A 16,198-nucleotide genomic window follows, 5' to 3' on the forward strand; every position below is an offset into this window, starting at 1 on the left:
TGAATATTAAAAGGTGATATCTGGAACTCCCATAACTGAACAGGACCAGCATTCTAATCCCGAAACTAACAGGTATTAAACGTGTGACTAGAACACGCCCGCTCCTACCTAACTGTGTTGCCAAAGCATAAGATACATTACAAAAATGTATATATAGATATACAGATAAATGAAAGAATTGAACTTAATTAGTTTTATCATGAATTTATGTAAGTATCCAACTAGGGATACGTAACATTTTGTACCCTGTATGATGTTTAAGGTCCTCACTTTTACCGTACCTGAGTACCTGGAATTTATCACTGTTAAACATCGTGTTATTGTCTGCTGGCCAGTCGAAAACTTTATTAATATTTGCTTATAGTTTTTCAAAGTCTTTAACAGAAGTAATTTTCATGCTGATTTTTGTGTCATCGGCAAAGGACGATAAGAAGCTGTGATTTGTATTTGAGTCTATATCTGATATGAGAATAAGGAAAAGCAGTTGTGCAAGAACTGTACCCTGAGAATCAGAGTTTTTAGCTGCGCTTGGACTCGATTTTACATGGTTGACTGTTGCTCTCTGTGTTCTGTTCGACAGAAAACTGAGTATCCAGCGTCCTACTTTACCAGTTATTCCATGGTCACATTTATCGAATGCCTTTGCGAAGTTTGTGTATACCATATCTGCATTCTGCTTTTCTTCTAATGCTTCAGTGATTTTGTCGTAATAGTCAAGTAGCTGTGAGAGGCATGATCTTCCTGCTCTAAATCCATGTTGGCCTGGGTTGTGGAGGTCATTGATCTTCATGAAACTAGTGACCTGACTCCTGATCACTCTCTCAAATACTTTTATTATGTGGGACGTTAGTGCAACTGGTCAATAATTCTTTGCCAATGCTTTGCTCCCTCCCTTGTGTAGAGGGGCTATGTCTGCTGCTTTAAGTGCATCTGGTATCTCCCCCGTGTCCAAGCTCTTCCTCCACACTATACTGAGTGCCTGTGCTACTGGGACCTTGCATTCCTTTATAAATAATGAATTTCATGAGTCAGGCCCCGGGGCTGAGTGCATGGGCATATTTTTCCTTATTTATCTTTCCAAATCTGTCACGCTCGTGTTGATATCAGTTATATTTACAGAGGTTTGGATATCACGCATGAAGAAGTTGTCTGGATCTTCCACTTTCATGCTGAGTATCGGGGTGCTAAACATGTCCTCATACTGCTTGTTTAGGTTTTCACTAATTTCTTTGTCATCCTCCGTGTATGAACCTTCACTAATACGAATAGGTCCAATACTGGCAGTGGTTTTTGCTTTTGATTTCACATATGTGAATAAATATTTTGGGTCTTTATTTCTTGAAATGTTTTCTGTTCTAGTTGCCTTTGTTCAATCTGATATGAATGCTTCAGTCTCTGTTCGATTTCTTTAATCTCCCTGTTTAAATTATTCCTTCTTTGAATGGAGAGTCTTTCCAGTACCCAGGAAGTACCCCAGGAAGTACCCCAGGAAGTATCTCAGGAAGTATCCCAGGAAGTAACTCAGGAAGTATCCCAGGATGTACCCCAGGAAGTACCCCAGGAAGTACCCCAGGAAGTATCCCAGGAAATACCCCAGGAAGTATCCCAGGACGTACCCCAGGAAGTACCGCAGGAAGTACCCCAGGAAGTACCCCAGGATGTACCCCAGGAAGTACCCCAGGTAGTATCCCAGGAAGTACCCCAGCAAGTACCCCAGGTAGTACCCCAGGAATTACCCAGGAAGTACCCCAGGAAGTATCCCAGGAAGTACCCCAGGTAGTACCCCAGGAAGTACCCCAGGAAGTACCCAGCAAGTACCCCCAGGTAGTACCCCAGGAAGTACCCAGCAAGTACCCCAGGAAGTACAGTTATGACAGTGGACAGACTTCACACGAGACCCACTTCAAAATAATGGTCATTTTAAGTCAAATTGTAACAAGAGATTTCACCCCGCTAATTACTGCTCATGTTATAATTGTGCGATATTATATTCTGAAATTGTTTAGTTAGCCCTTGATTGGTGTATTTGGTGTTCCTTTATTATTTTACGGTTATTGGACATTATTATTTTATTATCAATTATGATAATGAACATAATAATTGGGTATACAATATTTTAGAATATTTGTGTTTCTTTATAATGCGTTGTATGGATAATTCGTTGATAATTGACGTAATTAAATCTTGCATAGAACATTTGAATCTTTAGAATAGTACTTGTGATATTTTATTTGGATATTATTGTCAGTCTTACTGCAATCATATCATAGTTTGTTTAACTATTACATAAATGATTTTTAATATGTTTTTCTTTCATTGTTTAATAGCTATTGTCACTTAGGTATCTTAAAATTGTTATCAGTGTTTGTTCCTTGTTAGTTTTACCATTTGTATGTGTTTAACATCTGATAATGAATACTGATAAGTAATCTAAACGTTATGGATTTTAATTGAGAAGTAAATAGTGGTCTCTGGGACCCACCACAGTGGTCTCTGGGACCCACCACAGTGGTCTCTGGGACCCACCACAGTGGTCTCTGGGACCCACCACAGTGGTCTCTGGGACCCACCACAGTGGTCTCTGGGACCCACCTGAGTGCCCCGGGGTGAGGCAGCTGGCCAGGAGTGGCTGACCCCGGGCTAACTACCGCCTCTGGTAGTTACGTTAGCCCTGATAATACACTTGTTTAAGGAGACGCTCACGCCCAAGCGGCTCGACCAGCCGCAGCTCGCCCGCCTCGGACGCCGGCACTCACACGCGCCCCGCTCCGCTACTTTGGCCACTCTGCTCCCGGGCATTAGAGGCGACTTTCCCCCGGTGCTGACAGACTTCAGTAATTCCATCACTGGCAGTGTACATACGGAAATGCGTGCGTGCACACAGGCGGGCTTCACGCGCGTGCGCACACACACATATACACACTCACGCAGGCACTCACACACACACACACACACACACACACACACACACACACACACACACACACACACACACACACACACACACACACACACACACACACACTGTGGAGTCTTGCAGGGTTCAGTCCTTGGACCTAAACTGAATGTGTCTCTTAATATTGATAAAACTGTTCACTATATTCCCCCAGGGAAAGATGTGCAGGTCTCTTTACATTATACCGTCATTAGTGTAAAACAAAGGTATAACACTGGAACTATGAGATGTATAACATGAGAAGCTATTGACAGTCATCTTCAAAATCTCAAACCAACTGAATCCTATGCCTTTGCTGATGGCTCCGTGCAGTTAGGCACTGGTAGAACAGGTTGTGCATGTGCAGTATATAAAGGGAATGAAATGATCATGTCTAGAACACAGAGATTGAACACCTGGGCAAGCACGACACAGACCGAGCTATTGGCCATTTATCTAGCCACTGAATACCTAAAGCTCAATAGTGTTGGAGTAATATTCTGTGACTCTAAAAGTGCTCTGCAGTCCTTAAATGACCCATCACAATGTACGTCGGAAGTAGCTTGTAATATTAAATGGAATGTAATTTTCGCCAATGATAATAACTCTTGTATAAAATTTGTGTGGATCCCATCCCATGTTGGAGTTGAAAACATGACTTTGTAGATCAATTGGCCAATGAGACTTGCAGGAAAGAAAACATTGATTATGACTTTGGACTATCTAATGCAATTATTAGAAACATTCAAATTAAAGAAATTAATTCAGATTTAGAAGAACTAAGAAATGCCCAGAGACCTGAAAGCTGCAGTATTAAAAGTTATGACAAGTTTTGTAATAATAGATATTTGTATGGTCAGCACAGTAACCGGACCAGGCAATGTGATGTAGTCATTGTGGTAATTCGCCTTGGCTATAGACACATCTGGCAGGTTAGTGAGGCTGAGCCACTACCAGAATACTCAGATTGTAAACTCTGTGATAAACCTTTAATGCATTCACTAGAATACTATATTGATGAATGAGAAACCGTAAAGGACTTTAGACCTCCTGGCCTCTTGTACCACCAACTGTGTAACTATTTCATTGAGTCAGGTGTTCTGGAAGACATCCTAACAATTTATCCAATTGTCCATTTTGCTTGTCCATTTTAAAGAATGAAGAACAATTTTATTTAATTTACTTCCAAGCTGCCTCACTTATGAACCCATCCCTGCCCTTGTGTGGCAGTGCACAGTAGAAAGTTGTTTTCACATATCCATACATCAAAACACTGATTGTAACCATGATATATATGTACTTCCGCCTACAGTTTAGACCTATTGTCTTGTGTATGACTCTCTGTCCTGCATGACAGTGAATACCAGCAATATCCTCACTTTAATAAGACTTAATTGAAATTCTCAGATTAGGCAAAATTGTAATTAATTTTGTCAATAAAGATGTTAATAATAATAATAATATACAGTTTCTGATATATGTAAATGATCTCCCAGAGGGTATAGAATCGTTCCTCTCAATGTTTGCTGACGATGCAAAAATTATGAGGAGGATTGAAACAGAGGATGATAGTAGGAGGCTACAAGATGACCTAGACAGACTGAGTGAATGGTCCAACAAATGACTGGTAAAGTTCAACCCGAGTAAATGTAAAGTAATGAAACTAGGTGGTGGAAACAGGAGGCCAGACACAGTATACAGAACTGGAGATGAAGTACTTCATGGGGCAGATAGAGAGAAAGATCTAGGAGTTGATATCACACCAAACCTGTCTCCTGAAGCTCACATAAAAAGAATTGCATCTGCGGCATATGCGAGGCTGGCTAACATCAGAACAGCCTTCAGGAACCTGTGTAAAAATCATTCAGAACCTTGAATACCACATATGTAAGACCAATCCTGGATATGCGGCCCCAGCATGGAGCCCGTACCTTGTCAAGCACAAGATGAAGCTTGAAAAAGTTCAGAAGTAGGCCACTACGCTAGTCCCAGAACTAAGAGGCATGAGTTACGAGAAAAGGCTGCGAGAAATTCATCTCACGACACTGGAAGACAGAAGAGTAAGAGGAGACATGAGCACTACCTACAAAATTCTCAGGGGATTTGACAGGGTAGATAAGGATTAACTGTTTAACACGGGTGGTACACGAAAAAGGGGGACACAGGTGGAGACTGAGTACCAAAATGAGCCACAGGGACGTTAGAAAGAACTTTTTCAGGGTCAGAGTAGTTAACAGGTGAAATGCATTAGGCAGTGATGTGGTGGAGGCTGACTCAATACATAGTTTCAAATGTGGATATCATATTTACATTTTAATCATATCTATCTATCTGTCTATCATATCTACATTTGAAGCTGTGTATGGAGTCAGCCTCCACCACATTACTTCCTAGTGCATTCCATTTATTAACTACTCTGACACTGAAAAAATTCTTTCTAACGTCTCTGTGGCTCATCTGGGTACTAAGTTTCCACCTGTGTCCTCTTGTTCGTGTCCCACCCGTGCTGAAGAGTTTGTCTTTGTCCAACCTGTCATTTCCCCTGAGAATTTTGTAGGTGGTTATCATGTCTCCCCTTACTCTTCTGTTTTCCAGGGATGTGAGGTTCAGCTCCTTTAGCCTTTCCTCGTAGCTCATACCTCTCAGTTCCGGGACGAACTTGGTGGCATACCGCTGAATCTTCTTTAACTTTGTCTTGTGTTTAACTAGGTATGGACTCCAGGCTGGAGCTGCATATATCCAGGATTGGTCTGCCATAAGTGGTATACAGGGTCCTGAACGATTCCTAACACAAGTTTCTAAAGGCAGTTCTTATGTTGGCCAGTCCAGATATCATCAGCATATGCCGCTGATGATATCCTTGTGATGTGGGCCTCTGGGGACAGGTTCGGTGTGATATCAACCCCCAAGATCTTTCTCTCTATTTGACTCTTGCAGGATTTCACCTCCCAGATGGTACCTTGTGTTCAGCCTTCTGCTCCCTTCGCCTAATTTCATTACCCAAAACTCACACACTTTCCTGAGTTGTGTGTGAGTTTTAGGGAGAAATATATATGTAGTAGATAAAATAGAGGAAAAATAGATTGGTTAGAAAGGCGGGGTCCAAGAGCTAATAACTCGATTCTGTAGACACAAATGGTGAATGTAAATATTGAATACTTACAAACACACCCACACAACAGGTAGTTGTACAACAGGTAGTTGTACAACAGGTAGTTGTACAACAGGGAGTTGTACAACAGGTAGTTGTACAACAGGTAGTTGTACAACAGGTAGTTGTACAACAGGGAGTTGTACAACAGGTAGTTGTACAACAGGTAGTTGTACAACAGGTAGTTGTACAACAGGGAGTTGTACAACAGGTAGTTGTACAACAGGTAGTTGTACAACAGGTAGTTGTACAACAGGGAGTTGTACAACAGGTAGTTGTACAACAGGTAGTTGTACAACAGGGAGTTGTACAACAGGTAGTTGTACAACAGGTAGTTGTACAACAGGTAGTTGTACAACAGGGAGTTGTACAACAGGTAGTTGTACAACAGGTAGTTGTACAACAGGTAGTTGTACAACAGGTAGTTGTACAACAGGTAGTTGTACAACAGGGAGTTGTACAACAGGTAGTTGTACAACAGGTAGTTGTACAACAGGGAGTTGTACAACAGGTAGTTGTACAACAGGTAGTTGTACAACAGGTAGTTGTACAACAGGTAGTTGTACAACAGGTAGTTGTACAACAGGTAGTTGTACAACAGGTAGTTGTACAACAGGTAGTTGTACAACAGGTAGTTGTACAACAGGTAGTTGTACAACAGGTAGTTGTACAACAGGTAGTTGTACAACAGGTAGTTGTACAACAGGTAGTTGTACAACAGGTAGTTGTACAACAGGTAGTTGTACAACAGGGAGTTGTACAACAGGGAGTTGTACAACAGGGAGTTGTACAACAGGGATCAGTGAGTGAATCAACAGTAAATGACCGTTTGTCTTTCCCTTACAGGTGAGTGCCAGCGACCAACGGGGCACTGTTGCCGGGTGCGGCTCTGGTAACGTACCCTCTCCTGTTTCCTGTTACCTTGTCCCCTGTTGACCCATGTCCCGTGTATCAACGGTTCCTGTTGCTTGACAAGAACCGAAATTAAACAACGGAGGAAATAAGTGACTTTCTTCATAAACACTAAAGATAATGGTTAGGAGCTGCTGACACACACACACGCGCGCGCACACACACGCGCGCGCGCACACACACGCGCGCGCACACACAGGCAAGGCAAGAGGCACTGAACTACAGGCCAGTGTCCTTGACTTGTATACCATGCAAGGTGATGGAGAAGATCGTGAGAAAAAACCTGGTAGCACATCTGGAGAGAAGGGACTTCGTGACAAATCGACAACATGGGTTCAGGGAGTGTAAATATTGCCTGACTGGCTTAATAGAATTCTATGACCAGGTGACACAGATTAAGAAAGAAAGAGAGGGCTGGGCGGACTGCATTTTCTTGGATTGTCGGAAAGCCTTTGACACAGTACCGCATAAGAGGCTGGTACATAAGCTGGAGAGACAGGCAGGTGTAGCTGGTAAGGTGCTCCAGTGGATAAGGGAGTACCTAAGCAATAGGAAGCAGAGAGTTACGGTGAGGGTGTGAGACCTCCGATTGGCGTGAAGTCACCAGTGGAGTCCCACAGGGCTCTGTACTCGGTCCTATCTTGTTTCTGATATATGTAAATGATCTCCCGGAGGGTATAGATTCATTTCTCTCAATGTTTGCTGACGATGCCAAAATTATGAGAAGGATTAAGACAGAAGAGGACTGTTTGAGGCTTCAAGAAGACCTAGACAAACTGAAGGAATGGTCGAACAAGTGGTTATTAGAGTTCAACCCAACCAAATGTAATGTAATGAAGATAGGTGTAGGGAGCAGGAGGCCAAATACAAGGTATTATCTGGAAGAGGAAATCCTTCAGGAGTCAGAGAAAGAAAAAGACTGGGGAGTTGATATCACGCCAGGCCTGTCTCCTGCAGCACATATCAAGAGGATAACATCAGCGGCATATGCCAGGCTGGCCAACATACGAACGGCATTCAGAAATTTGTGTAAAGAATCATTCAGAACTTTGTATACCACATATGTCAGGCCAATTCTGGAGTATGCAGCCCCAGCATGGTGTCCATATCTAGTCAAGGATAAGACTAAACTGGAAAAGGTTCAAAGATTTGCCACCAGACTAGTACCCGAGCTGAGAGGTATGATCTACGAGGAGAGGCTACGTGAATTAAACCTCACTTCGCAGGAAGACAGAAGAGTTAGGGGGGGGGACATGAGCACCACATTCAAGATTCTCAAGGGAATTGACAGGGTAGATAAAGACAGGCTATTTAACACAAGGGGAACACGCACTAGGGGACACAGGTGGAAACTGAGCGCCCAAATGAGCCACAGAGATATTAGAAAGACGATGCTGTCTTTTTTAGTGTCAGAGTGGTTGACATTAGGAAATGATGTGGTGGAGGCTGACTCCATACACAGTTTGAAGTGTAGATATGATAGAGCCCAGCAGACTCAGGAACCTGTACACCAGTTGATTGACGGTTGAGAGGCGGGACCAAAGAGCCAGAGCTCAACCCCCGCAAACACAACTAGGAGAGTTGACCCGTCTTACAATAACGAGATAAATAAGTAATAAGGAGACACTGAGCCAATATCAGCCCCCCGGCGGCCCCCGGTAGCCCCCCGGTAGCCCCCGGTAGCCCCCGGTAGCCCCCGGTAGCCACCGGCGGCCCCCGGTAGCCCCCGGTAGCCCCCGGTAGCCCCCGGCGGCCCCCGGTAGCCCCCCGGTAGCCCCCGGTAGCCCCCGGTAGCCCCCGGCGGCCCCCGGTAGCCCTCGGTAGCCCCCGGTAGCCCCCGGCGGCCCACACACGCCACGCCGCATTAACATTTCTTAATGGCCATTTGACGCGAGCAGGCGTTAGTTAATTGGCTTGTTGCCCCGGCCACACCACTCTTGCGTCACCCCGGCCACACCACTCTTGCGTCACCCCGGTCACGCCACTCTTGCGTCACCCCGGCCACACCACTCTTGCGTCACCCCGGCCACACCACTCTTGCGTCACCCCGGCCACACCACTCTTGCGTCACCCCGGCCACACCACTCTTGCGTCACCCCGGTCACGCCACTCTTGCGTCACCCCGGCCACACCACTCTTGCGTCACCCCGGCCACACCACTCTTGCGTCACCCCGGTCACGCCACTCTTGCGTCACCCCGGCCACACCACTCTTGCGTCACCCCGGTCACGCCACTCTTGCGTCACCCCGGCCACACCACTCTTGCGTCACCCCGGTTACGCCACTCTTGCGTCACCCGACCACACCACTCTTGCGTCACCCCGGCCACACCACTTTTGCGTCACCCGGCCACACCACTTTTGCGTCACAGGGAAGCTGATGTGACGCAACGACGTTCTTCGTGACGACTGATGGAGATGAGTTGTTGGGTACCCCTGGGGTACACTGTTGGGTACCCCTGGGGTACACTGTTGGGTACCCCAGGGGTACACTGTTGGGTACCCCAGGGGTACACTGTTGGGTACCCCAGGGGTACACTGTTGGGTACCCCTGGGGTACACTGTTGGGTACCCCAGGGGTACACTGTTGGGTACCCCAGGGGTACACTGTTGGGTACCCCAGGGGTACACTGTTGGGTACTTTAGAGGTACACTGTTGGGTACCCCATGGGGTACACTGTTGGGTACCCCATGGGGTACACTGTTGGGTACCCCATGGGGTACACTGTTGGGTATCCCAGGGGTAGACTGTTGGGTACCCCAGGGGTACACTGTTGGGTACCCCATGGGGTACACTGTTGGGTACCCCATGGGGTACACTGTTGGGTACCCCATGGGGTACACTGTTGGGTACCCCAGGGATACACTGTTGGATACCCCCGGGGTACACTGTTGGGTACCCCAGGGGTACACTGTTGGGTACCCCATGGGGTACACTGTTGGGTATCCCAGGGGTAGACTGTTGGGTACCCCAGGGGTACACTGTTGGGTACCCCATGGGGTACACTGTTGGGTACCCCAGGGGTACACTGTTGGGTACCCCAGGGGTACACTGTTGGGTACCTCTGGGGTACACTGTTGGGTACCCCAGGGGTACACTGTTGGGTACCCCAGGGGTACACTGTTGGGTACCTCTGGGGTACACTGTTGGATACCCCAGGGGTACACTGTTGGGTACCCCATGGGGTACACTGTTGGGTACCTCTGGGGTACACTGTTGGGTACCCCAGGGGTACACTGTTGGGTACCTCTGGGGTACACTGTTGGGATCTCAGGGGTACATTGTTGGGTACCCCTGGGGTACATTGTTGGGTACCCCAGGGATACACTGTTGGGTACCCCAGGGGTACACTGTTGGGTACCCCATGGGGTACACTGTTGGGTACCTCTGGGGTACACTGTTGGGTACCCCAGGGGTACACTGTTGGGTACCTCTGGGGTACACTGTTGGGATCTCAGGGGTACATTGTTGGGTACCCCTGGGGTACATTGTTGGGTATCCCAGGGGTACACTGTTGGGTACCCCAGGGGTACACTGTTGGGTACCTCTGGGGTACACTGTTGGGTACCCCAGTGGTACACTGTTGGGTACGCCAGTGGTACTCTGTTGGGTACCCCAGGGGTACACTGGTGGGTACCTCTGGGGTGCACTGTTGGGACCCCAGGGGTACACTGTTGGGTACCCAGGGGTACACTGTTGGGTACCCCAGGGGTACACTGGTGGGTACCTCTGGGGTAAACTGTTGGGTACCCCAGGGTTACACTGTTGGGTACCCCAGGGGTACACTGTTGGGTACCCCAGGGGTACACTGTTGGGTTCACCATGGGTACACTGTTGGGTACCTTAGAGGTACACTGTTGGGTATCCCTCGGGTACACTGTTGGGTACCCCAGGGGTACACTGTTGGGTACCCCAGGGATACACTGTTGGGTACCCCTGGGGTACACTGTTGGGTACTCCTGGGGTACACTGTTGGGTACCCCATAGGTACACTGTTGGGTCCCCCAGGGGTACACTGTTGGGTACCCCTGGGGTACACGTTTGGGTACCCCAGGGGTAGACTGTTGAGTCCCCCTGGGGTACACTGTTGGGTTCCCCCTGGGTTACACTGTTGAGTACCCCAGGGGTACACTGTTGAGTACCCCAGGGGTACACTGTTGGTTCCTCTGGGGTACACTGTTGAGTACCCCAGGGGTACACTGTTGGTTCCTCTGGGGTACACTGTTGAGTACCCCAGGGGTACACTGTTGGTTCCTCTGGGGTACACTGTTGAGTACCCCAGGGGTACACTGTTGAGTACCCCAGGGGTACACTGTTGGGTACCCCTGGGGTACACTGTCTCACCTACGCTTGAAACAACCAAGGACTTCTGCGGCGGTTAGGTTACGCGTTATTTGGTTCCACAAATTAACAACCGTGTTACCGAACCAGTATTTACCCAGGTCTTTCCTAAATATAATCCTATCCAATTTATATCCATTGTTTCGTGTTCTAATATTTACTGACAGCCACTGACACTCTAGGGGCGTCGACGAGGACAGGAAGCCGTCGGCTTGTCAAAGGTCCCCCAATGATATTTTCTAGCTGGATTTTAAAATAGCTTTTTGGAACTTTGTGATTGGGCGGGTAGGCGGTTCCAAGGGTTTATAACCGTGTGGGTGAGGAACCATCCCTTGTTCTCAGTCCTACATCGTGGCTTGTTGAGCTTGATCCCGTTGCTCTATTATGTATTGATCTATGGAATACCGTATTAATATTTAATAATATTATTAATGATTAATCAGGAATAAATCGTCTTGTTATGCCCATTGATCCAACTGTAGACTTGAGTCATGTCCCTGGTACTCCTGGTCTTGCTAGGGCCCTCCTCACTCACAATGACGAGGGCTCAGGAGTGCTGGGATTAACTCATTACTCATGTGTGCGCGCGGCCAGGTGACCCTGTGGCCAGTGTGCGCGCGGCCAGGTGACCCTGTGGCCAGTGTGCGCGCGGCCAGGTGACTCTGTGGCCAGTGTGCGCGCGGCCAGGTGACCCTGTGGCCAGTGTGCGCGCGGCCAGATGACTCTGTGGCCAGTGTGCGCGCGGCCAGGTGACCCTGCGGCCAGTGTGCGCGCGGCCAGGTGACTCTGTGGCCAGTGTGCGCGCGGCCAGATGACTCTGTGGCCAGTGTGCGCGCGGCCAGGTGACCCTGTGGCCAGTGTGCGCGCGGCCAGGTGACTCTGTGGCCAGTGTGCGCGCGGCCAGGTGACCCTGCGGCCAGTGTGCGCGCGGCCAGGTGTACCTGCGGCCAGTGTGCGCGCGGCCAGGTGACCCTGTGGCCAGTGTGCGCGCGGCCAGGTGACCCTGTGGCCAGTGTGCGCGCGGCCAGGTGACTCTGTGGCCAGTGTGCGCGCGGCCAGGTGACCCTGCGGCCAGTGTGCGCGCGGCCAGGTGTACCTGCGGCCAGTGTGCGCGCGGCCAGGTGACCCTGTGGCCAGTGTGCGCGCGGCCAGGTGACCCTGTGGCCAGTGTGCGCGCGGCCAGGTGACTCTGTGGCCAGTGTGCGCGCGGCCAGGTGACCCTGTGGCCAGTGTGCGCGCGGCCAGGTGACCCTGTGGCCAGTGTGCGCGCGGCCAGGTGACCCTGTGGCCAGTGTGCGCGCGGCCAGGTGACTCTGTGGCCAGTGTGCGCGCGGCCAGGTGACCCTGTGGCCAGTGTGCGCGCGGCCAGGTGACCCTGTGGCCAGTGTGCGCGCGGCCAGGTGACTCTGTGGCCAGTGTGCGCGCGGCCAGGTGACTCTGTGGCCAGTGTGCGCGCGGCCAGGTGACTCTGTGGCCAGTGTGCGCGCGGCCAGGTGACTCTGTGGCCAGTGTGCGCGCGGCCAGGTGACCCTGTGGCCAGTGTGCGCGCGGCCAGGTGACCCTGTGGCCAGTGTGCGCGCGGCCAGGTGACTCTGTGGGCAGTGTGCGCGCGGCCAGGTGACCCTGTGGCCAGTGTGCGCGCGGCCAGGTGACTCTGTGGCCAGTGTGCGCGCAGCCAGGTGACCCTGTGGCCAGTGTGCGCGCGGCCAGGTGACCCTGTGGCCAGTGTGCGCGCGGCCAGGTGACTCTGTGGCCAGTGTGCGCGCGGCCAGGTGACTCTGTGGCCAGTGTGCGCGCGGCCTGGTGACCCTGTGGCCAGTGTGCGCGCGGCCAGGTGACCCTGTGGCCAGTGTGCGCGCGGCCAGGTGACTCTGTGGCCAGTGTGCGCGCGGCCAGGTGAGCCTGTGGCCAGTGTGTGCGCGGCCAGGTGACTCTGTGGCCAGTGTGCGCGCGGCCAGGTGAACCTGTGGCCAGTGTGCGCGCGGCCAGGTGACCCTGTGGCCAGTGTGCGCGCGGCCAGGTGACCCTGTGGCCAGTGTGCGCGCGGCCAGGTGACCCTGCGGCCAGTGTGCGCGCGGCCTGGTGAACCTGCGGCCAGTGTGCGCGCGGCCAGGTGACCCTGCGGCCAGTGTGCGCGCGGCCAGGTGACCCTGTGGCCAGTGTGCGCGCGGCCAGGTGAACCTGCGGCCAGTGTGCGCGCGGCCAGGTGACCCTGTGCCAGTGTGCGCGCGGACAGGTGACCCTGTGGCCAGTGTGCGCGCGGCCAGGTGTACCTGCGGCCAGTGTGCGCGCGGCCAGGTGTACCTGCGGCCAGTGTGCGCGCGGCCTGGTGTACCTGCGGCCAGTGTGCGCGCGGCCAGGTGAACCTGCGGCCAGTGTGCGCGCGGCCAGGTGAACCTGTGGCCAGTGTGCGCGCGGCCAGGTGAACCTGCGGCCAGTGTGCGCGCGGCCAGGTGTACCTGCGGCCAGTGTGCGCGCGGCCTGGTGAACCTGCGGCCAGTGTGCGCGCGGCCAGGTGAACCTGCGGCCAGTGTGCGCGCGGCCTGGTGAACCTGCGGCCAGTGTGCGCGCGGCCTGGTGAACCTGTGGCCAGTGTGCGCGCGGCCAGGTGAACCTGCGGCCAGGTGAACCTGCGGCCAGTGTGCGCGCGGCCAGGTGAACCTGCGGCCAGTGTGCGCGCGGCCAGGTGAACCTGCGGCCAGTGTGCGCGCGGCCTGGTGAACCTGTGGCCAGTGTGCGCGCGGCCAGGTGAACCTGCGGCCAGTGTGTCCGCGGCCAGGTGAACCTGCGGCCAGTGTGTCTGCGGCCAGGTGAACCTGCGGCCAGTGTGCGCGCGGCCTGGTGAACCTGTGGCCAGTGTGCTCGCGGTCAGGTAAACCTGCGGCCAGTGTGCGCGCGGCCAGGTGACTCTGTGGCCAGTGTGCGTGCGGCCAGGTGAACCTGCGGCCAGTGTGGCCACCAACCTCACCTGCCTCAGCCTAGCGGCGCCTCCCACTACCACCAACCTCACCTGCCTCAGCCTAGCGGCGCCTCCTGCTACCACCAACCTCACCTGCCTCAGCCTAGCGGCGCCTCCTGCTACCACCAACCTCACCTGCCTCAGCCTAGCGGCGCCTCCCACTACCACCAACCTCACCTGCCTCAGCCTAGCGGCGCCTCCTGCTACCACCAACCTCACCTGCCTCAGCCTAGCGGCGCCTCCTGCTACCACCAACCTCACCTGCCTCAGCCTAGCGGCGCCTCCTGCTACCATCAACCTCACCTGCCTCAGCCTAGCGGCGCCTCCTGCTACCACCAACCTCACCTGCCTCAGCCTAGCGGCGCCTCCTGCTACCACCAACCTCACCTGCCTCAGCCTAGCGGCGCCTCCCACTACCACCAACCTCACCTGCCTCAGCCTAGCGGCGCCTCCTGCTACCACCAACCTCACCTGCCTCAGCCTAGCGGCGCCTCCCACTACCACCAACCTCACCTGCCTCAGCCTAGCGGCGCCTCCTGCTACCACCAACCTCACCTGCCTCAGCCTAGCGGCGCCTCCCACTACCACCAACCTCACCTGCCTCAGCCTAGCGGCGCCTCCCACTACCACCAACCTCACCTCAAGAAGGATATTCTCCTCAATCCTTTCCTGTCTAATGCTCAACATTTTGGAGTTGATTGTTTGGCTTCAGATGTTAAGTAATCCAGATAGCGAGATTTGATATTGAAGCCTGACACTTGCAGCACTGTGGACCTGATATATGGTGACTGTTATCATCATCTTGCCTCACAACCTCACATTTTAGACATTAATATCTTCTGGCAATCTTTCCTCCTCTTCAAAAGCCTTTCTAGATCGTCTTGAAGGAATTTAAGTCTTCTTTTAATTGTATTTTCTGTTATATTTTTAGATCTTGTGCACATTTGTAAATATTGCTGTTATATCCTGTGATTAATGCAATATATATATGTAAGGTGAGTATGACATAGTGTGGACAGAGCCTTGAGACATTCACACTTGCTCCTCTTAAGTATTTCCTTCGCCTTGATATAAGTAGCACTAATCCAACTTAAGGTAGCACATGTCTCAAACATGAGCCGCTCTCAATTAAAACTATTTATTAATTTACGCTTTTCAAGATGTAGACGAATGACTTTTGCGATAAACAATTCAAACAACTTTATAACCAATTGTTGGATAGTTTGATGCGAGCGGTCTATTCCCCCCCCCCCTTCCTAAAGATTGGCACAGCAGTTGCAACTCTGCATGATGCCAGTACGTTGCATGCTTGTAATGATATATTTAAAAAATCAGGGGCGGCAAGCTTCCGACTGAGCCTCGAGCCCGGGTCCTCATTCCTGGAATTTCATGTTTGTGACGAAATCCAAAGAATCATTAGCACGACTTATCAGTGATATCATTACTGACCGGGCGCACCAATCTCTAGTTTTGGAGACGGTGATTGGGAGTCGAATCACCGTTTTCTTGACAATAACATTTTAAGAAGCGGGGAAAACATGGATTTAGAGTAGGAAGATCCTGTCACTCGACTGTAATTACAAAATTAAGGATGCAATATAAGATAACTAACATGAACAAGTATTGTAAACACACTTTGTAAAGGTACTTAAAGATGTGAACATGGAGTGATAGACCATTAAATGAGAGAATTACTTATCAACAGATGATATGGTACCTGTTACGACCCTGGGTTCCTCAGTGGAAACCAGAGGTCAAAATTGAGCTAAATAAACTGCCTTATAGTATTGCAAACGCATCACGAGGTGCAGTTGTTTATATTTTCCTTGCCAGACGTAAGACTATTCTTCTTTCTCAAAGAACATTTAAAGACTGAGCTTGGGGTTGATTATTAAATAAT

General features: G+C 50.8%; 1 protein-coding gene across 1 annotated transcript in view; it reads right to left on the reverse strand.

Moving 5' to 3' along the window:
• Positions 1-358: 358 nt before the first annotated feature.
• The window catches only part of LOC123768033 (elastin-like), a 36,245-nt gene continuing 20,405 nt past the window's right edge, over positions 359-16,198 (reverse strand). The window contains exon 3 of the mRNA XM_069306724.1: positions 359-721. Within this exon, the coding sequence (XP_069162825.1) occupies positions 359-721 (363 nt within the window). The remainder of the gene's footprint in view (positions 722-16,198) is intronic.

Source organism: Procambarus clarkii, chromosome 58, assembly GCF_040958095.1.
Source record: "Procambarus clarkii isolate CNS0578487 chromosome 58, FALCON_Pclarkii_2.0, whole genome shotgun sequence".
In the NCBI taxonomy this organism is placed as follows: Eukaryota; Metazoa; Arthropoda; class Malacostraca; order Decapoda; family Cambaridae; genus Procambarus; species Procambarus clarkii.